The 22,074-nt window shown below is 56.1% G+C and overlaps 1 protein-coding gene across 2 annotated transcripts in view; it reads right to left on the reverse strand.

Annotated features, from left to right (window-relative positions):
* Positions 1–22,074, reverse strand: part of ITPK1 (inositol-tetrakisphosphate 1-kinase) — a 162,174-nt gene that overhangs the window by 13,352 nt on the left and 126,748 nt on the right. For both annotated transcript variants that reach the window (XM_047797286.1, XM_047797288.1), the window contains exons 5-7: positions 6,910–7,008; positions 6,598–6,638; positions 2,944–3,109 (exon numbers count right to left, since the gene is read on the reverse strand). In XM_047797286.1, the coding sequence (XP_047653242.1) occupies positions 2,944–3,109; positions 6,598–6,638; positions 6,910–7,008 (306 nt within the window). The remainder of the gene's footprint in view (positions 1–2,943; positions 3,110–6,597; positions 6,639–6,909; positions 7,009–22,074) is intronic.

Below are 22,074 nucleotides of genomic sequence, written 5' to 3' on the forward strand. Positions count from 1 at the left end.
ACAAATACACCAGATCCCCAACACAGACCCACTGCCTCCGTTCGTAAAGCCAGGTTTCTTGGACCAGCCCTGCTCATTCATGGACGTGTTGTCTACGGCTGCTCTTGCGCTCCGATGGCAGCGTTAAGTAATTATGACGGAGCCTGAAATACTTACTCTGGACTTTTGCAGAAAAAGCCTGCTGACCCCTGCTCTACGTGGTAAGCGGTATCCCTCCTTTGCACAGCCCCAAAGGAGAAAAGGCCCCCCCCTGACGAGCCTAGCAAAGGTGCAGTGTCTGCAGAAGAAAACAAACCAAACCCACTGCACAGCAAGGGGGGCAGAGAAACACGCCCACTGCGGCTCTGGAACAATCTCCCCAAGACTGTGAACCACAGGCAGAGAACATGCGTTCCTGGGGCCGGCACAGGCCAACATCAACCCTCTCCGTAAGAATGGGACTTCAGGGGCGTTCTCAATGTGGCTCAGCGGGTTAAGAATCTGACTAGTGTGGGATGTGGGTTTGATCTCTGGCCCCACTCAGTGGGTTAAGGATCCAGCGTTACCATGAGCTGTGGTGTAGGTCGCAGACACGACTCGGAACCAGTGTTGCTGTGGCTGTGGTGTAGACTGGCAGAAACAACTCCAATTCAACCCCTAGCTTGGGAACTTCCATATGCCGCAGGTATGGCCATAAAAAACAAAAGAAAAAGAAATAAGAATGTGACTTCGGTTCCAGCCAAAGGGACAGCAAAATGCCCGCGGCTCTAAGCCACACCTGATTTCAGAGCTGCTAACACACATACACCTGAGAAGCAAAAGGACACGGCAGCGTGGATGGAAAGCTGATGCCCTTATCACCACCGCAGGTCAAAAGAATCCCACTCACGGAGCACCCCCTCCCTGCACGGAGAGGGGAAGCCAGGGGAAGCCAGGGGCCTGCCATGTGGGCCAATGGGAACCAGAAAGCTGGGAGGGGGCTGGGAGGAAGCCAGAACATCCAAGCCCCCCTGCTCCATTGGTCCAACTTAAAGGGCGGCTATGGCATCAAGCTCCTTACCCAGAAAGAAAACATGCGCGTGGAAAGAACAGGGCCCATGCCAGCCTGATGCCCTAAGACGGTGGACACGGAATCAGCTTTGGGGACAGAGGGGTGGACACAGTGAAAGTCATTTAGCTGCCTGAGCAGAGGGAATACCTCTCCGGTAGCTCTGTGTTTCTCCACTGGTTTACTGGGCCCCTGACTGCATGTTATGGTTAAAAAACACAAAAACCTGGAAATGGACATGAGATGACGTGGACACGGAATCCTTGTCCTCAGACACAGGACGCAGAGCCCATGTGCTGCCACTAGTGGTTCCCAGACAGAAATGGGTCTGGCGCTTTGCAACCAGGAGGGAAAGTGGAGGGGAGAGCTTTTGTGTGGAACGGAAGGAAATCAGGCGGTAAATTTCTTTTTGAGATGGAGTGATTTGGGGTAAAAGAAGAAAAGAGGAAGAAGACCACATAAGGCATACCTACCCCTCTGTCAACACATTTTCCACAGAGTTAAAGAACCGATCTTTTAAAATCAGGAAACAACATCAAGAAGGTTTAAAAACATCAGCCTCCTCCTGGCCACAAGTGGGAATGCCTCTGGCCAGTATACAATCACATGCAAACGTCTCCTGTCACCTGTCCCCATCATTCCATCATCTGGGTGGGTGGGGCCGGCACCAGTGTGAGGACAGGGACGCTGTGAGCCCTGAAAGGCCCCCGCCTGGCTGGGGAGGCCGCCTGCACTCAGGAGGGAAGTGGAAAGAGACACACTTGCCCACAGTGATTGCTGTCTGGGTTGTGTTCACGGGAAGGGCTGGGAGAGGATGGAACAGCTGGATTTCATTCAAGAGAAGAGGCTGGAAGCCACGGGGCGGACGATGACAGGCGGCCCCAGCGGGGGGATTTGGGGAAGGCACATCTGTTTGCTCAGAGGGAGATAAGGCAGCCTGGGTATGTCATCCAGTGACAGTGGCTTTCCCTCCCAGAGATAAACGCGCAGCGAGTGGGAGCAAACGCCAGGGCAGCCAGGCACCCTCCGAGGGGTCCTCTTGGAAAACCCTGCTTATTCCAGAAATGCTGTGGGCTGTTCCAAAGGTTTCCAGAACTTGCCTTAGAGATGCCTTCAGAAACACTAGAGCATTCTTCTGAGCAGCCCCAATACTGATCCATATCTTAGCACCAGTGTTTGAAATGGCCAAGGGTCACAGGTGCTGGTGAGCCACTGGGCAAGAGCTGAGCATGTGGAGCCCCACAGCCTCCCTGAAGAACCCCCTTGGGTGCCCCCATGATGGCAGCACCTGGCAAGTGCCACCACCGCGTGACATCTGAGGGACACTTAGGACCACCATCCGCTGATCCCAAGCAGTCCTCATCCTTGTAGGGGGCCTGGCGGGGGGGGGCGGGGGCGGGGGTGCCCACTGCTGACCTGCCTGGGGTCCCGCGGCTGTGTGCTCACTCTTAACAGAGCACGGCCACCTCGGTGGAGCCGAAGCAGCAGGGAGCTCCGGGTCTCCCATTTGGAGAAGGAGACGCAATAAAGCAGCCAGCGCTCTGGCCCTCAAAGTCCGAGGCGCGCTTCCCTCCCTGGCTTCCCGAGGGGCCAGTCATCCGCTCCAGTGTGCTCCTTGTGGGCCTCACCATCCTGCAGGGCCAGGACGCGGCCTCCATGCAGACATCTGAGAACTTCTGGAGTTCACAGTGTTTAGATGGACGGAGCCCCTACAATGAGCCGGTGAGACAGGGGTGTCTCGCTCATGTTCCAAGACCCCTTTACTTACTGTACACACCTCTTGCAACCTTAGGTCACCTCTCCCCCTCCACAAATAACACAGGGTGACCACAGGGCCAGAGCTGAAGAACCCAGGCAGCTGGTGCCGTGTCCCAGCCGTGCCCCTGAGCTCCCAAGGCGGCGCGGGGCTCGGTTACCTGACGTGCCCGCGGAGAAGTTCTTGAGCGAGGGTCTCTGGACCACGGTGTAGGACTCGCCGACTACAAACACCTTGTACAGGACAGCGTTGTGGTTGATGAAATTCTGGACCACGCAGGGCGGCTGGATGGCGCTCAAGCCCTCCTGGTTGAACACGATGGCCATCTGGGGGGACAGGGGGCCAAGGGCACTGTCAGAGTCCACCGCCTCCGCAGTCTCAGACACGGGGTGTGCCACCTGGCCCTGGGGCACGAGGGCTCCCCAAGAAGAGTTTCAAGCCAGGGTGAGCGGAGTGGGGCTCGATCCACTCCTGCTGTGAGGCGTTGGACACCCTGCCCATCAGGCCCGCCACGGAGGGTGGAGCTGGCTGTGCACTGCCGGACCCCACACTCACGCCGTCCCCAGAGGGGCCCCCGGGTTGTGTGCACTCAACCCTACGACCTCCTAGAGGTTCCTCCACAAAGACTTTGCTGGGTGCTGGGGGCGGGGATGGGGGAGGGGCGGGAAGCAGAAGCTGATGGATCGGGCGTTGGGAGGCCTGGGGTCAAACCTGTATAATGACAAGAGCTGCCCCTGGAGCACTCGCAACACGCCTGGCCCTGCTCTAACCCCTTCCCGTGAGCCACCTGGTGTCTTCCTCCCCACGCACCCCGAGGTGGGCACTATCATCACGCCCCCTTTCCAGATGAGGAAACGGAGGCCCTGAGAGGTTTAGTGGCTGCTGGGAAGCGACAGGGCCCAGCAGCCCCGAACCTGGCCATCTCACACCCTGAGACCCACGTGCTTGAGCAACAGGAACATACTACTCCTAGTCTGGCTCCTCTGGGGACAAAGGCCTCCCAGGAGGGTCTGGCAGGGGATAGAGGTAGTGACAGGAAGAGGGGCAGTTGGAGAAAACCAGCTCCCTCAACTCTGGCTGAGGCTGGGTCTGCACCGGCCCTGGAGCCAGCTGCCAGCACCGGAGCCCCAGCGAACACCTCAGTCCCCGGGGCCCCATGAAGGAGCCGTCAGATGCACAGGGCTGCTGGGAGGGCAGAACAGGGCTGGACAGCTGGCCACCTGCACTGGCCGTCACTCCTCACATCAACTGTCACGGAGCGCCACCCCCATGTGCTCCGCTGGGTGGGGCAGAAGCAGAGATCCAGGCCGTGGGGAGAGAGAGAGGGAGTGTGTGAGAGTGTGTGTGTGAGTGTGTGTGTGTGTGTGTGTGTGTCCTCAGCCCTGTGAGAGGGAGTGAGTGTGTGTATGTGTGTGTGTGTCCTCAGCCCTGTGTGTGTGTCCTCAGCCCTCTGACAAAAGAGAGCTAGACATGGATTCAAGGCCCACCTCAGCACCTGCTCCATAAGCCCTGTTTAAGCTCCATTTTTCTCATCTGTCAAAGAGCATCAGTAACCACCATGGGGTAGCCCCTTGGAGCTTTTGACTCAGTGGGTTTTTTTTTAAAGTGGGACTGTTCCACTGTAGACCAAACTAGGGTGCTTACACCAGCAAAAGGCAAAGCAAGAACTCAAACTGTGGTGTGAACATAACATGGAAACAGACCAGCCCTGATTTTGGCTGAGCTGGGGAGAGGGGATCAGAGGGAGGGCTCAGGCTGCTGGGGTGCGGTGAGGACCCCAATCAGGAAGCCGCGCCTTCCTGTGCACGCCCACTGAGAGCACAGAGGTATCGTCCATCCTTGCTGCATGCATGCCCCTGGGCACCCCTGAGGTAGGTGTGGAGCTCTGCTCCCCACCCCCCGCCCCACCAGAGTGGGTGCTCCTCTGATGCCAACAGCCCCCTGGGGTGCAGGCAGCCCTCACTGCACACAAGCATCCCTGGGAATCTGCAACCCTCCAGATCCCACCTCGGAGCTGTTCCTGACTGCCTCCACCCCCGCCACCCAGGAGAGGAGCCCCTCCTGAAAGAGCGCACAGTGGGCTGGGAGAGCCCTGGGGGGGGGGGGGTTGGGGGGGACACGGCGCACATGTACATCTTGGAACCAGACTCAGGCAGCTGGATTGAGGGGTGAAACAGCCTCCCCTGGAGGCTCAGGTGCCACAGAGTCTGGACCCCTCTGGAGAAGGGACGTCACCTGGAACCAGAACCCCTGCCTCTTCTGCAATGACCCAGTGGGTTCCAGGGCCACTGGTTCCACGACAGTGTATCAAACACTTTGTGGGCCAGAACCCATGGCAGCACATACAGCAACTTCCTCGGCCCTCACAGCCACCATCATGTCCCCAATTACAGGGGCCGGACAGAAACTCAGAGAGGCTGGGCAACCTACCCAAAGTCACACAGCGGGCAGTGTGCAGAGGCAGACCTGGCACTGCGCTGGTGTGGTTCCAAAGTTCTTAGGTGAACAGCAGAAGTGGCTCCCTCCCGCTGGCTGACCCATTCTGCACTAGGCTGGTCGGATCAGACTAATGATGGCAGTCACCCTTCTGTCCTGTAAACCCCAAGGCAGTGGCCAACAGAGGAGCTGCTGGGTGGTGAAAAGAGCCAGGGGGAAGGCTGGCGGGCAGGTGCCGGTGCTGGTTACAGATTGTGGGTTCCAGGGGCATGATCCTAGCTGCTCTGGAGCCTTCCTGCTCCCTCCCAGGGCCTGGCCCAGAGCCCAGGCCTGGACAGGAAAGGCTGCACGAGGGCTCCCAGCCTTAGCCGAGAGCTGACCTTTACGGCAGGCCACGATTTCCTGCCCCTACATGCCTTCCCTCGAGCAAAGGGACCCCGGGGCCTTGCAGCCCCCATCATAGCATGGACAGCATCCCACGGACACACCTGTTTACAGAACTTCCCCATAAACTCGTGCCAGGGATAAAGTCACTCCATAAACACCCCATGGCGCTGCTGCTGGGCACGTGTGCTCATAAGGTCTCTGACGATGGGGCTGCCAGGGGCTCTGCCGCACAGCCTTCTGGGAAGGTCAAAGTCTACAGCCCAGTGTCCCCTCCCATGGGCTCAACAGGGAGGACTGGGGCCTGGCTGTGCCCCTGAAGGCAATGCCCCAGGCAAGGCTCTCAAGTTCAGCGACATCCAGAGAGCCCCGGCCCGGCCATCTGCTCTCTTGCCCCCCAAGGCCTCCTCCCCCAGCACCCCCCCAACCCCACTGGCGCCCCCTGCCTCTGGGGCCCTGTCTTCCCCACGGGCAAGGCTCACATCTTAGGCATCCTTCCCACAGCTCCCAAGGGAGGGCCAGGAATGGGCTAGGTGGACAGAGGAGTTGAACGAGAGGGCGGGGGGCCATGTACCCTGCAGGCGGGGTGCCCTTTCCTCCTCCCACCCCTTCCCAAATTCAGCCAGACCACAGATCCCTGTGGGCAGTGGTGGGACTGGTCAATAGCACTCAGTGGGGCCCGGACCAGTGCCCGGCACAGAGTAGGTGCCCAGGGAGTGATGGACACTGACGGGCCAAAGGACGGAGAGCCAAGGACAGGTCAGAACGGGGCATGGCTCACACGGCTGGAAGGGGACAGGCACACACATCCCGGACTTGGGGACAGGACAGGCATGGGGAGTGGCCGGAGACAGCGTACAAAGCCAGAGCCGGGAGCAGGACAGGGAGGAGAGCAGCAGGTGCGATCCGGCAACAGGCTTGGCAGGTGCCCAGAGAGACACCAGAGCTGAAAAGGTGGGGATGTGGGGATGGGGCGGTCACGTCTTCCACTCACCTCGTGGGAGTTGGTGCCATGAGCCACTCTGGTTTTGCAAACTGTGGGTGGGGGGGAGAGAAAAACAGAGCAGTCAGCGAGGTCCTTCCCCACAAAGCCCACCCTGGCAGAGCAGGAAGCTCGAAAACCCCTGCAGCCCCTCGGGGGAAGGGGCATGTGGGAGCTGGGGCCAGGACCCGGCCTCGGGTGGGCTGGACGGCCGCCGCCCGGCCAGGCGGGGGTGCTCCGCTGCCCTCGCCACCCAGGGGCCCAGGGCCAGGCCTTCCCGGCCAAGGCCTCCCCCTGCCGGCCCGCGGCCCGGGCAGTACGCACTGAAGGGGAAGGCCAGGCCGTTCTTCTCCAGCAGCTGCATGGTGTCGTCCCCGCACAGGCTCGTGAGCTCCATGAAGGGTGGCGAGCAGATCCTGTCATCTGGGGACAGAGGAGAAGCCGTGTCAGCACCGCCGGCTCCAGGGGCCCCCCTCGCTGACCCTGTCCCCGCCGACGGAGCCCCACATGCCACAGTCCCCTGGAACGCGAGCGTGTCCACACACACGCACACACACGCACGCACGCACAACCCCCAGAGCACCAGAGCACAGTCTTTCATTACATTTCCTAAAAGCAAGTCTGTAAGGCCAGAACCATACCTGATACCTGCAAAGGCTGAAGATCAAAGACAAGTGGAAACCAGACACAGTGACAGATGTGACCACGGGGACCGCCGCCTCCTTAGCCTGCATGTGGGCACGTGCCATCTACACACACAGAGCTTCACGACGGGATCCTGTTCTGTAACCTGAATTTTCACTCTTCTGGGTCAATGAAATGTTCCCCTCCAGACGCTGGGCTCCTACCCCGGAGCCAGCACTGCTGAGGGCTTGGGGCACATACATCACCGCCGAAGTCTGGAAATAACTCCCTCCAGGAGGACGCTGACATTGGGGGGCAGCGGGGCTGGGGGTGTTAAAGAGCAACTCTCAGTCCCACGGGGACCCCTCGCACGGAGCATGGGGCCGGCACCCTCTCCCCACCTCACAGGTGCAGCTCCCAACACACCCATCACGTCTGCGGGCCACACGCAGCCACCACGCACGAGCCCTCGAATCCCCCACCCCCTCTGCGCCCACCCAGCCAGTTCCAGGCACGTTTGGTTTTCTGAAAAGCTCTGGGAGCTGGGTCTGCCCCGTTCGTCAGGATGCTCCTGGTGCCAGGCACTGCGTGAGGGCAAAATAGATTATTTGTGGGGGGAAAAAATGTATTCCGAACCTCTCCACCGAGGGTTAAACTGCACTGCTGGTCTGTTATTACCCGCGTACCTCCTTCCCCAGTCAGAGCGCTGGCTCCTCAGGAGGCCAGACCACCCTGGATTTCTGGGCACAGGGGCCAAGAAAGGCTGAGCATTATTAGTGGGGTGGGTGGTGCCCCCCCATCCACAAACTTGGAAACCAAACCAAAAGCAAACAATAAAGCGGCCTGTCTCCAACAGCTTCTAGCTACTTGGCTGGCTAGGAGGTCAGTACATTAAGCTGAGGCAAGAGCCAGCTTCATGTATCTCATAAAAGCAGGTGCCAAGAACTACACAGGGGATATTGAAAGTGTTTGCATCTCCCTCCCTGCCCCTTATCAGCAAAGCCCAAGCTCCAAATAGGTGCAGAGTGCCGGCGGATTCTGGGGGTTGCAGGGTTTCTTGGGGACCCTGGGAGGGTGGGGACAGTTTGCATGGAGCAATCAAATTTAGTCCTCAGAGGGCTGTGACAGTGTCCTTGTGGACAGATGCTGAAACAGAGAGAGACCCTGAGAGGCCGTCTTTGCCCAAGGTCACTTGACAGATGTATACAGAGCTGGGCTCCCAGAGCAGCAGGCTAGGAAAAGGGAAGCCAGGAGAATCCAGAGAGGGAGGCAGGGTTGGGCGGCCCTGGCTGTCGGCTCTAAGCCATCACCTAGATAGGGCTCCGTTTCTGCATCCCCCGCCCAGGGTCAGAGCTGAGGGGGAGGCACTGGTGAGGGGCTGGCAGTCAGTGCAAAGGCTCCAGGCTGCAGCCCCTACAGCCCAGCGCTGATGCCCCGGCCTGGCCCCAGCCCTCCCACAGGAAGGCTCGGAGATCCTGGGAGTCAAACAGAGCAGCTCCTGTCAGAGCTTCTGGATTTCTCAGAGCAGGCGAGGCTGCCTGGTGTTTATACCCAATTTCAAGGCCCCGCTGTACATGCCCTCCCACCCAGCCCATCGAAGCTCTCACGGAGGGGCACGGATAGCGGCCAACAGCCAATAAACCCCACGGGTTATGTGCCAGACACTGGTCCACATAGTTGGCAAAGCAATCACCTACCCTCACAGAAACCCCACCATTTTACAGATAAGGAAAACGGGGCACAGAGAGGTGGAGCTCCCTGCCTAGAGTCACATGTGGGTAAGACGTGGGCAGCCGGCCCCAAGTCCACGCTGCTGACCAGGGCCTCCGCAGCAGGGAAAGTGCCCACTCCACTCCAGCGGAGCAGGGGACAAAACTCACGGGATCCCACCAACAGATGCAGAAAAGGCTTTTGAGCAAAACTATATCATTCTTAGAAGAACACACAGATGGAAACCTTTCTGACCCTGGATCAGACACGGTTTCTTAGACACGAAGAGTAAAGGCAACCAAAGTAAAAACAGATACATTTGTCATCATTGACATTTAAAGCTTCTGTGCTTCCAAGGACACTATCAAGAGAGTGAAAAGGCAACCCACAGTACAGGGAACTACTTGCAAATCATGTCTCCGATAAGGGTCAAGTATCCAAAATTTAACAACCAAACAATAACGAGACCAACAACCTAATTTAAAAATGGACAGAGGGAGTTCCCGTCGTGGCGCAGTGGTTAACGAATCCGACTAGGAACCATGAGGTTGCGGGTTCGGTCCCTGCCCTTGCTCAGTGGGTTAACGATCCGGCGTTGCCGTGAGCTGTGGTGTAGGTTGCAGACGCGGCTCGGATCCCGCGTTGCTATGGCTCTGGCGTAGGCCAGTGGCTACAGTTCCGATTCGACCCCTAGCCTGGGAACCTCCATATGCCGCCGGAGTGGCCCAAGAAATAGCAACAACAACAACAACAACAACAACAAAAGACAAAAAAAAAAAAAAGTGGACAGAGTTCCATGGTGGCTCAGTGGTAACAAACCTAATAACCATGAGGATGTGGGTTCGATCCCTGGCCTCGCTCAGTGGGTTAAGGATCCAGCATTGCCGTGAGCTGTGTGTGGGTCGCAGACGCAGCTCCAATTCAACCCCTAGCCTGGGAACTTTCATATGCTGCAGGTGTGGCCCTAAAAACAAAATAAATATAAAAATAAAAATGGACAAAGGGAGTTCCCTTGTGGCACAGGAGAGCAAGGATCGGGTGTAGTCACTGCAATGGACCTGATTCAGTCCCTGGCCCAAGAACTTCCACATGCTGTGGGTGCAGCCCAGAAATAAATAAAATTTTAAAATAAAATAAAAAATTTTTAAAATGGGCAAAGGATCTGAATGGACAGTTCTCAAAATAAGACAAAGACAGAATTCCCATTGTGGCTCAGCGGTCACAAACCCGACTGGTATCCATAAGGATGTGGGTTTGAGCCCAGGCCTCACTCACTGGCTTAAGGATCCGGCGTTGCCATGAGCCATCGAAGACATGGCTTGGATCCCACATTGCTGTGGCTGTGGTGTAGGCTGGCAACTGCAGCTCTGATTCGACCCCTAGTCTGGGAACCTACATATGCCACGGATGCGGCCCTAAAAAAAAAAAGCAAAAAAAAAAAGACAAAGAAATGGCCAGTGAGCATGGGAAAGGGTACTCGCCATCAATAGCCATGAGGGAAATGAAGATGCAAACCACACCTATCAGGCTGGCTACAACCAAAAAAGGCAGAGACCACAGCCAGCATCCTGACACTGCTGCAGGTACAGCTGCTTGGAGAAACAATCTGGCAGTTCTTCAAACAGTTAAACACAGTCCTAGCACGAGCCAGCAATCCGCTCCTAGATATACAACCAAGAGAGCAATCACACACGTGCACACACGACCCTGTCCAGAATGCTGAGTAGCATTAGTCACACCAACCAAACACGTGGCCACAGCCCAAGTGGCCACCCACTGATGAGCAGGTAAACAAGACGTGATCCATCCATGCAACGGAATATGATTCAGCCATAAAAAGGAATGATTTACGCTGCAACACAGATGAACCTTGAAAACGTTATGCTACGTGCGGGAAACCAGTCACAAAAGCCGCACGTTAGATGACCTCATTTACCTGAAATGTCCAGCACAGGCCAATTCTCAGAGAAAGAAAGGCAGCTGGTGGTTGCCAGGGCCTGGGGGGCAGGTGGCATGGGGAGTGTCTGCAAAGAGGCACTTGTCTTTCTGGGGTGATGAAAAAGTTGTGGGATTAGTCGTGACGGTTGCACCACTCTGTGAACATATTCAAAACTACTGAAATGTGCCTGCACTTCTAAAAGGTGGGTTTTATGTTACATGAATTATACCCGTTTAAAAAAGAGAAGGGAGAAACCCTGGCAGCGGCCATCCATCGGGCACGTGCTCACTGCGGGAGACTGGGCCACACGCAGGCTTCAGGTACAATCCGCCAGCAAACCTGCAGAGTCCCGTTCCCCAGTCCCCAAGTCCGGGGTGAATCACAGAAGGACAAGGAGAGCAGCCCCCCACTCCCCAAGATGTCTGGGGTCCAGAGGAAATGCAGAGGCAAGACATGTCCAAGGAACAGGTCACGCCAGTATTAGGCCAGACACCCCACCTTTCCAAAACCTCAGCCTCTGGTGCCTGAAGTGAAAGCCTGCATGGTGGCAGGACCCAGCAGAGGCGGCAAAGGACAGAGTGCACAAGAGGGGCCCACGCAGTGTCACACTCGTCCTCCTCTGTCCTCACTTGGAGCTTGCTGATCACCCCCTGAGCAACGGGCATCGCGCTGCGGCAAAGGCCCACAGTCCAAGCTCAGTGAGCACGCGAGGGGCCAGCCTTGGCGGGCGGCAGGCCTGTGCCCGCGGGGCAAGGCTGGAAGGGACCTGTGTCCCTCGCCGGGCTGCAGGCTGCTCAACTCTGGACTCAGGGACAGCAGATCACGATGACTCTACAGCTTGACGCAATTTCTGGCTGCTTGTAGCCAAAATCATCCCGCCACGCCTGTGAAATCACAGTAAATTAGAAGCTACTACTGCTGCTATTTTGGTTTCAACAACCAGTCACCACCACCACCACCAACAAAAAAACGTGTTGTATCCTAGCAGTTAGAGATGCAGCAATGAAGGAACACAGACAACGCTGTCTCGTGGAGCTGACGCTTCAGGCACAGGGACCAGACCAGAAGCCAGATGGGGAAGTACCACGTACAGCTAGAGGGGGCCGGCAGGAGATGCGGGGAGCGCAAGGGGGAGCCGGTGAAGAGGGTGTGTGGTCGGGATACGCCTTGCTGGGCAAGGCCTGGGAAGGCAGCGATCAGGCTGGGCATCTGGGGAAAGGTGGGGGAAGTGTGTTCCTGGCAAGTGGAACACAGAGGTCACCCGGCTGAGATGGAGGGTCTGGGAACTAGGCCCCCAAGCCTTGGAGCCAGAGCCTTGGTGGTGGCAGACATGCCAGCCCCGCCCCCCTGTGAAGGCCGGTGACAGCAGAGGTTCCCCCAACCCCACCATGGGAAAGTCACATGGCACCAACAGCTTCTCACCCCCAAACAGAATAGGGACACTTTCTGTCCGCCAGCACTGGGAGCCCACGAGGCTATTTTTGATTCCCTGAAAAAAGGCGACCGCTGCTTATTTATCTATGGCTTTATTTCTGGATAGGAGTTGGAAAGAGGCTTTTTTTAGTTAGATGGTGAGTTGTGTTCTCTTAAGAGCTGAAACATCAGCCTCTGGGAATCTGAAATACCCCATCTTCCCTCTTCGGCACCCTCATCAGAGAATGTGAAGCCAGAGGGCCTTGGCAATGGCAAGGCCCACCACGTCCGGAGAGGGGAAGAGAATGGTTCAAGGTCACACACAAGTCAGGGGCAGGCCCAGGGTGAAAACCCAGGCGTCCGAGTCACACCCCTGCCCTGTCCACTCTGCCAGGCGGCCACGCTCTCATGCAACTGGTGGCAGCTGCTACAGAACTAGCAACAGGACAAAGACCAATGACAAAACAGGTGACACAAGAGGACAACTAGGTGGGGCAGGGGGGAACCACACTTTGAAGGCAGAGCTTTGAAGTCTGACTTTGAACTTGGGGGAAACTACTCATGAGCTGTAAACTTTGGCAAATGGCTGAACAATGCCAGGCCTTGCTCTTCTCATCTTTAAAACGGGAACGATGCCGCCCCATGGCTACCATGGTGAATGGCTGTTGCGGAGGCCTGGCACATGACAGGCACATGGCAGAGGCTGCTGTTTTGGTTACTACACTGGTCAAGGCCAGCTAGGCTGCCCACCGGAGAGCAAGTAGAATCTGAACTGTGGCCACCTCCAGCTTCTGGGATGCCGGGCACTGGGCCTTACCCTCCTTGGCTTCCTGCTGAGCCCAGCATGGTGCTGGCAGAGCAGGCCTTGGACATGGCTGCGAAGGAAGCCTTGGCATGGCCCCTGCAGCAACGTGCTTTTCTCCCGGACAGGTGTAACTTCTTCACCCAGATGACGCCTGATGAGAACAAGGCCCTGGGGGGGAGGGGACAGTCCCCGAGGACGAGCAGGGAAAGGAGCCTCTGAAGCTTCTGTAAAGGGCAGGGCCCAGAGAATGACCCTGCAGCTGTGATGAAGGGAGAGATGCTTAAAGACAGACCAGGGAAGGGGGCCCTGGGGCCCTGATTCCGCTGCGAGGCCCTGGGAGGATGCACCTGGGACATGCCAGGTGGGGAACTTACTACAGTCGTGGGCTCCGCCTCCCTCTCTTGAATGTTAGTTCCATGAGGGCAGGAGCTGGGGGGAGGGGGGTTGCCCACTGCGTGGGCCCAATACCTGGAACACTGCTGGTGTACAGCAGGTGCCTGACTAGAGCTTGCTGAGTCAGGGGCTCACCTTCGACAGCGCCCTATGCACAAGGCTGGCTGCTCCGGGCACCTGGGCCCCATCTAGACAGATGTAGGGCCCGCAGTCGGCATGCCTGGGCGCCACCTGACCCACAGTCCAGGCCAGCCTGCCTGCCACCCAGGGGCTCAGGCCACCGTTGGAGCCTCACTTTCTGCTCCCCTGAGGCCGGCCCTGGCCTGGAAGCCCAATAGTGGTCACAGCTATCCTCTCCCAGCCTGGCCACTGGCTTCCCTGGAGGACTTTCTCCTGCAGAAGCACTTTGTTTCTCTACTTTGATATGATTGTAGCTGGACTTTCCTTTTTTCATTGTTTTTACTGAATGCTGTTGCCACCAGTATTTTCCCATGATTTTGCATTTCCTGGTCACCTGACTGGCGACATTTCCCCTGAAGTCAAACATTTATGTCTGTGCCAATATTCCTCCGCTACACACAGAGCAAAACATCTCCCACGCGTAATGAGGCTTTTTAGGGCTTGTCATAAATCACCGTCTCAGGCCACATTCCCGGGAATGGGGTTCCGGGGTCCACCGGCATCAGTATTTCTGTGGTCCTGGCCACGCAGAGTCATGCTGTTGTTTCCCAAAGGGACTGTGGTACTTTGCCGGGTCACCAACCATGGAGGGTCTGGACCACGCCTTTCCAGGCCTGGGGAGTCTCATTTTCAGAAATCTGAGCAAGAAGTTCCCACCATGGCTCGGTGGTTACAAACCCGACTAGTATCCGTGAGGGTGCAGGTTCGATCCCTGGCCTTGCTCAATGGGTTAAGGATCCGGCGTTGCCGTGAGCTGTGGTGTGGGTCACAGATGCAGCTCAGATCCCGAGTTGCTGTGGCTGAGGCGTAGGCCAGCAGCTGCAGCTCCGATCTGAGCCCCAGCCTGGGAACTTCTATTATGTCGCAGGTGCAGCCCTAAAAAGACAAGAAAAACAGAAAGAAAGAAAGAAAGAAAGATAGAAACACAGAAAGAAAGACAGAAAGGGAAATCTGGGCAGCACTTCTGTGAGGGAGGATGATGGGTGACATGGTGAATGGTCACCGGGGTGGGCCCTATACCAATCTCACTGGTGTCCCTAAGAAGAGAAGACAGGACACAGATAGTCACAGAGGGAAGCCACCTACAAGCCAAGGAGAGAGGCCTCAGAAGAAACCACTCCTGCCAGCACCTTGACCCTGGAGACCCTGGACTCCTGGCCTCCAGAACTGTGGGAAAATCAATTTCTGTGGTTAAGCCCGCCTGTGCTCTGTTGCGGGGTAACCCTGGCAAATGAACTCATTTCCCAGCTCCTCTTAGAAAGACGAACCAAGACCATTCCCACACCACAGTGGGACTCCCCTCTTCCCACAGTCGCAACAACCTACCCGGCCAGCAGCGCTCAAGTTCCCTGAGCCTCGGGAACCAGCTGTCTCACAACCACGGCGCCTCCCGGCAGCACATCCCCAGCCTCTTCTGCTGGCAGTCCTGCCTGTTCACTACCGTTTCTCTCCTGCATCCCTACCCTGTCTGGCTGCTCACCTCTGGTACCCTAGGAAATTTCCATGTTTGGACCCTGACACAGCAACCCAGTGGTGTGTTCCTTGGGGTTAGGACCTGGTGCTGCTTAGAGAGGCAGCCATCAGTAAGAAGTCCTTGACAACTTCCCATGTGTGAGACAAGCTGAAGACAGAATAAAAGAGAGCTGTGAGCCTGGAAACAAAAGAAGGGGGAGCGTGGAAGAGCACACCTGACCAGCATGAGGAAAGAAGGGAGGCGGCCTGCAACTCCCCAAATGGTCACCATGTGGCGCTGTTGGTGTAGCACAGCCCTGATGACCGCGGCCATGGGGACTGAACGCCAGCCTGGCCTGTCAACCTGCAGACTCCAGGGTTCATGACTCATCCAGCACCTGAGTGTCCAAAATCACCTCCCCTCTGCTGTTATGCTGTTAGGGGACAGGAACCACGTGCTCTAGAATCCTAGACAGGGAAAGACCTTCTGCGCATTCTGGGCCCACCAGGCTTCAGCCTGACGGCAGCTCAGAAAACCACCTGAGTGCCTTTTTGGCTCGTGATGATGGCAGCCACCCGGTAACGCAGAACAGTCAGGTGGGGGGTGGGAAAGCGGCTGCAGGCCTGGGCCAGGAGAAGGCGGCCAGAAGGGCCCGCATGACAGGCCCGTGGAGCAGAGGAGGTGGAAGTGGGAGGTGGAGCCCAGCCTGGGCCTGCGCAGGGCGCCCTGCATCCTCACCTCGCCTTCCCCGCTCCCCCGCCCACAATGTCACGTCTGTCCACCCGCCTGGCCGCCCACAGTCAACGTCCGTCCACCGGCCTGGCCGGGGAGCGGTCCAGCGCCCAGTCACCGCACACCGCGGGCCCTCCCCACTCTCCCTGGGATGGCCTCCGTGCACAACCCCCCACAAGGCAGAATCTCAGCTGATTCCTGCCACCCCCACACAGGAACTGTCCCCTAGCACCTACTTCCAGTTCATTCCGCATTCATTCCCTTGAAGGTGGTGACTCATTTCTCCCTGTAGCCCGAGGGCCCACGAGGCACAGGGCTGCATTTGGGAGGGGGAGGCAGTCTGTGTCTGGCTTCAAAAGGGTGGAAACAATTGGATGACATCATCGTGTGTCTCTTCAGACCCATGCTTAGTCCCAGATGAGATGAAATTGAAATAATATGTTTTCTATTGTTTAAGAGATGAAAGCTCTAGGCTTTGAAGCCACATGCCCTGGGGGTAGGAGACCGGGGAGCCTGACTCACTGGAACCAACTGGAAATCTGCCAGGGCTCTGGGCTGATCCCAGGAGAAGCAGATCCTCGTCTCACAGCCCCTCGTAGGCCATGGGTGTACGCGGTAGAGGGCTAGGTGCCTGGGTTCTGATCCTGGGCCTGTTGTCTCAACCCTGGGCTGGCTGCCTCTCGTGCCTCTGTGGCCACATCTGCAAGATGGGGGTAACGCCAGCCCCTCCGCCGAGGCTTCTTGTGAGTGACCAAGTGGCCGGAAGCACCAGGTAAGGCTTGGCTCTTCGTTGGAGCTGGGTCTGCTCCTCCCTGTGTATTGGGGTCGGGGCCCTGAGGAGCTAGGACTGCCTGGTGAGCCTCCTGCCAAAGGACATGGGTACCCCCTGAGGCATCCCCTCTGGGAAGAGGGAGGAAGGACAGAAGGCCCTGCCCACGGCTCAGGCCCCCAGGCGCTCAGACAAAGCCGGAGGGTGAGCGAGGCCCAGGAGGGAGGGACGGGCCAGCCCCCCCAGGCACCACTGGGCACCACTCAGAATCTAGTTCACTCACGGTGTCAGAGGGACACCTCCGCAGGTCATCTGAGGACAGTGGACAGGAGGGGAGGCCAGGGCTCCTCCACGCAGGCCTGCCAGCCGCACACATCAGACAGCGACAGGGACTGGGAGCCGGGCCTAGAAGCGGCTCCTCCCCCAGACCCCAAGGGGAGGTGGATGAAGCGGCGCCTCCTGAGTGCGGATGGGCTCACGCTGTGTCCCTGCCGCTCACACGGGGCAGAGGGGCAGGAGCACCGAGGGGAGGCCCAGCCTGGTGCTGCGTCACCTGTCCTACTCCCTTCCCGGACCCCGCTGCCCGCAGGTCAAGTCCAGGCTCCTTAACCAGCCCTCAAGGTCCCCCAAGGTGGAGGCCCAGCCGGTACCTCCACCACCCCCTCATCCCTACCATCAGGTTCTGGAAGCAACAGGCTTCGTTCCGGGTCCCAAGCAAGTCCCTACCACTGGGTGCTGGCCCAGTGCCAGCTGAGCACCACCCCCCCGCTGGAATGCAGTCCCCCCACATGCAGTTTTGCTTGGTGTCTAGCTCCCTGATGAGACTGTGAGACTGTCCCTCACCTCTATGCACGGGGGGCCCCTGAGCTGAGAACACAGGCCTGCATGGGCTGTGCCGTGTGCAAAGCTGTGAGGCTTCAAACATGGCTCCTCCTTGGAGTTCCCATTGTGGCTCAGCAGTATTGAACCTGATTAGTATCCACGAGGATATGGGTTTGATCCCTGGCCTCGTTCGGTGTTGCCATGAGCTGTGGTGTAAGTGGCTTGGATCCCACGTTGCTGTAGCTGTGGTGGAGGCCAGCAGCTAAAGCTCTGATTCCACCCCTAGCCTGGGAACCTCCATATGCCGCGGGTGGGGCCCTAAAGAGTTAAAAAAAAAAAAGGCTCCTCCCATCACAGGTCCCTGACTGCGTCCCCTTGAGCACCGGGCCCCACAGACAAAGTATGGCTCTCAAGGCAAGTCTTTCTTTCTCAGGACACCCACCTCTGGAGCCCAGAGCTGAGCAGGATCCGATGGGAGAAGCCACTGGCTGAGGCCAGTCCAGCCCCAGGTTTGTCAGCAGAATAAACCTGTGATTGTTTAAGCCACAGGTTTGTCTTACATAGTAACAGGTGACTAGAGGATGACAGAGATGACACGCGGGCAGGGCCCAACGTCAAGTCAACCACAGCCAGAAAAGCACCTCTGCCAGCCCTACTCCAAACACCCGCCGGCCTCAGCCCAGTGACGGATCCTTCCAGTGATGCAATGAGGTCACTCTCATCACCATCGTGTAGGGGAGACCCCAAGAGGTTAAGTTTGTGTCTTCAAGGTCAAGAGACAGGGGTGGGAGTGGGCGTGGGGTGCAGCAGCCTGAGAGCTTTGGCACAGCTGTGATTTGGAGCGTGAGGGCTAACGTGGCAAGAGACGTGGCCAGGCAATGGTGTGGGCAGGGGCCATGTGCCCTGAGATGCCCACACAGGCCACAGGGCATGGAGATACTTAATTAAATTCAACTTAAGTGTGCAGACAAAAACTATTATTTGCTTGGTGTGACAGGCAGAGTCCTAAAACATCCCCAAAGACTCCGTCCCCAGCACACCCTGCATAATCCCAGGGACTATAAACATGACCACTTCATGTTTTTAATTTTTAATTTTTTTTTTAACTTTTTTTGCTTTTTAGGGCCATACTGGTGGCATATGGAAGTTCCCAGGCTAGGGGTGGAATTGGAGCTATAGCTGCCGGCCTCCGCTACAGCCACAGCAACGCCGGGTCCTTAACCCACTGAGCGAGGCCAGGGATAGATCACAGATTCTCATGGATACCAGTTGGGTTCGTAACTGCTGAGCCACAATGGGAACTCCCAATACGAGCATTTTAAATATGGTGATTAGGCTATGGTATATTGCTGACTGTAAAACAGGGAGGTTATTTGGGTGGCCTGCCTGAATCATAGGTGCTCTTAAAAAGCAGGGGTTTTTTAGGAGTTCCCGTTGTGGCTCAATGGGTTAAGCCAACACACACATGCACCTTTATGTTCACTGCAGCTCTGGTCACAACAGCCACAACACGGAAACCACCTAAATGTCCATCGATGAATGGATTAAGAAGGTGTCGATATACACAATGGAATCCTACTCAGCCATAAGAAAGAACAAAATAATGTCATTTGCAGCAACACGGATGGAACTAGAGACTCTCAAACTAAGTGAAGTAAGTCAGAAAGAGAAAGACAAGTACCACATGATATCACTTATATCTGGAATCTAATATATGGCACAAATGACCCTTTCCACAGAAGAGAAACTCATGGACTCGGAGAACAGACTTGTGGTTGCCGAGGGGGAGGGAGTGGGCTGGACTGGGAGTTTGGGGTTCATAGATGCAAACGATTGCCTTTGGGATGGATAAGCAATGAGGTCCTGCTGTATAGCACTGGGAACTATATCTAGTCACTTATGATGGAGCATGATAACGTGAGAAAAAAGAATGTATATATATGTATGTGTGATTGAGTCACCTTGCTGTAAACCAGATATAATGGAAAAAAATAAAAATCATTAAAACAAAAAAGAAGCTGACATAATGTCTGTGAGGAGGTGGGTTCAATTCCTGGCCTCACTCAGTAGGTTAAGGATCCAACACTGCCACAAGATGCACCATAGGTCACAGATGTGGCTCGAATCTAGTGTTGCTGTGGCTGTGGTGTAAGCCTCAGAGGCAGCTCTGATTTGACCCCTAGCCTGGGAACTTTCATATGCTGCAGGTGTTGCCATCAAAAAAAAAAAGGCAGAGTTTTCTCTGAAGAGGTGGTCAGAGACCTGAAGCCCGAGAAGGGCTAGACATGCCATTGCTGGTTTAAAGATGGAGAGACCAGTGATAAGAAATGTGGGGGCTGTACGAGCAGAGGGCGCCCCCTGCTGACAGTCAGCAAGGAAACCTCAGTCCTACAGCCCCAAGGACCTGAGTCCTGCCAACAAGCATGAGCTTGGGAGCAGCTTCTTCCTCGGGAACTTCAGATGAGAACTCAGCCCCTCTGACACCTTGATTCCCACCTGTGACACCCTTGAAGCAGCCACATCAGGTAGACTTCTGGCCTACCGAACCATGAGATGATAAAGGCAAGGGGATGTTGCAAGCCAGTTTGTAGTTATTTGTTATGATGCAGCAATGAGAAATGAATAGACTCTGGTTACTGTGAGTTTTCCAAGGGGGACCTTGACTGTGTAATTGGGAGACACTGGGCTGGGGTGGAGGTGGGGGCATTTCAGCAGTGGCTGCAGTGCCAACCCTGCTCCTGGAAGCTTCTGAGGGGCCCTCAGGCTCTGCTGCAGCTGCTACCTCCCTGCCAGCAGCCTGATCATCGACTCCCAGGTACAGACTGCTGTTGGGACAACACTGGAGAGGGGGTTGCTTCCGGGCTGGGACAGAGGGAAACAAAGGTCAGAGGTCTGACGCTCCCTGCTCTGACACGGCCCTGGTCTGCTGGACACGCAGCGTCCCTCCTGTCTGACTCAGCTAATGACCTGTTTCATCTCAAGGGGACAGAGTGCTATTTGCACCGGGCGTGCTCAAGGCCAAGAGTAGAGAAGCCAGGCACGGGCCCAGGCGGAGACAGGGACACTCCCGAGTCCCGTTCCAGCTCATGGAGACGGCGGCTGGAAATGTGGATTAACTCCGTGGCAGCTGTTTCCACTGATTTATGGCCCTCTTCCGGACCCGCAGGCTGGCTGCGCCACTCAGTTCCAAGTCCCGAGATGCAGCAGCCTTTTCTGTTTGCAAGACATTTTTAAAAATACTATTCGAAGTGCTCTCCCTGGCTGTACATATTCCAAAAGAACAGAAAACGTTAGCCTGGCCCAGTGCAAGGAGGATGCTTCCAGCAATGGAACGGTCCATATTTTCATTTTTATTATTTATTTGTCTTTTGTCTTTTTAGGGCCGCACCTGTAGCATATGGAGGTTCCCAGGCTAGGGGTCGAATCGGAGCTGTAGCTGCCAGCCTACACCACGGCCACAGCCACACCAGATCCGAGCCTTGTCTGTGACCTACACCACAGCTCACAGCAAAGCTGGATCCTTAACCCACTGAGCAAGGTCAGGGATTGAGCCTGCAACCTCATGGTCACTAGTTGGATTCATTTCCACTGTGCCACAAGGGAACTCCTGATTGCTACTGATGTGACTGTCCTGGGCTTAAACAAAGGTATCATGGTCACACAGGATGCTAACATGGGATGCAGTTGTGCGAAAGGTACATGGGCACTGCATGTAGCGTTTTTTGTAACTTTTTTGGCAAGTCTAAAATTACTTAAAATAACATTTATACTAAAAAATATGTATACAGACAGCCCTTTGTATCTGTGAGGTTCAACCAAATATGAATGGAAAAATACTGGGGGGGGGGTGAAGAAAATACTCCATTAAGTTCCAAAATTTGCCAGGTGCCAGGAAGTATTTACACATTATTTGTATTGTGTTTATAATTATTTACATGGCATGTGCCTTACAGTGGGTATTATAAGTCATGCAGAGACGATGCAAGGTATACAGGAGGGCATGCATAGACTATGTGCAAATATGACATCATTTTATTACGTAAGGTCCTCGAGTGTCCTCAGACTTTGGTAGCAGGAGAGATCCTGGAACCAACTGCCCACAGATCCTGAGGGGCGACTATATTGTGAACTTTATAATAAATCCATAAAACTGATACAATTAAAAATAAACCCAGGCAGGTGTTCAGGGAGGATGGAGGGAGAGGGGTGCACTGCCTGGAAGGGACCTGGGCACAGGGTTGCAGAGGCCAGCATGCATTTAAAGCTAAAAAGAATTTCAAGGAGTTCCTGCTGTGGTGTAACAGATCAGGTGTCTTGGGAGCACTGGGATGCAGGTTCGATCCCCAGCTCAGCACAGTGAGTTTAGGATCCAGCATTGCCGCAGTGGTGGTGTATGGTGAAACTGAGGCTCGGATCCGATCCCTGGCCCAGGGGGGGAATCTCCGTATGCTGAGGGGCAGCCAAAAAAAAGAATCTCAAGAACCCAGGACTCGTCTGGTTACAACGTATCATGTGTGGTCTAAAACCCACAACCCAGGCCGACCTCGGGGACTCATGGACAGGTGGGTACCATCAGGGCCAGCGCCTCACAAGCCTTCCTGATAAGTGTGTGAAGCATTTTCCTGGCAGGCTAATCCCAAATCCGACCT

The sequence above is a fragment of the Phacochoerus africanus genome, chromosome 9, assembly GCF_016906955.1.
Source record: "Phacochoerus africanus isolate WHEZ1 chromosome 9, ROS_Pafr_v1, whole genome shotgun sequence".
NCBI classification, from domain to species: Eukaryota; Metazoa; Chordata; class Mammalia; order Artiodactyla; family Suidae; genus Phacochoerus; species Phacochoerus africanus.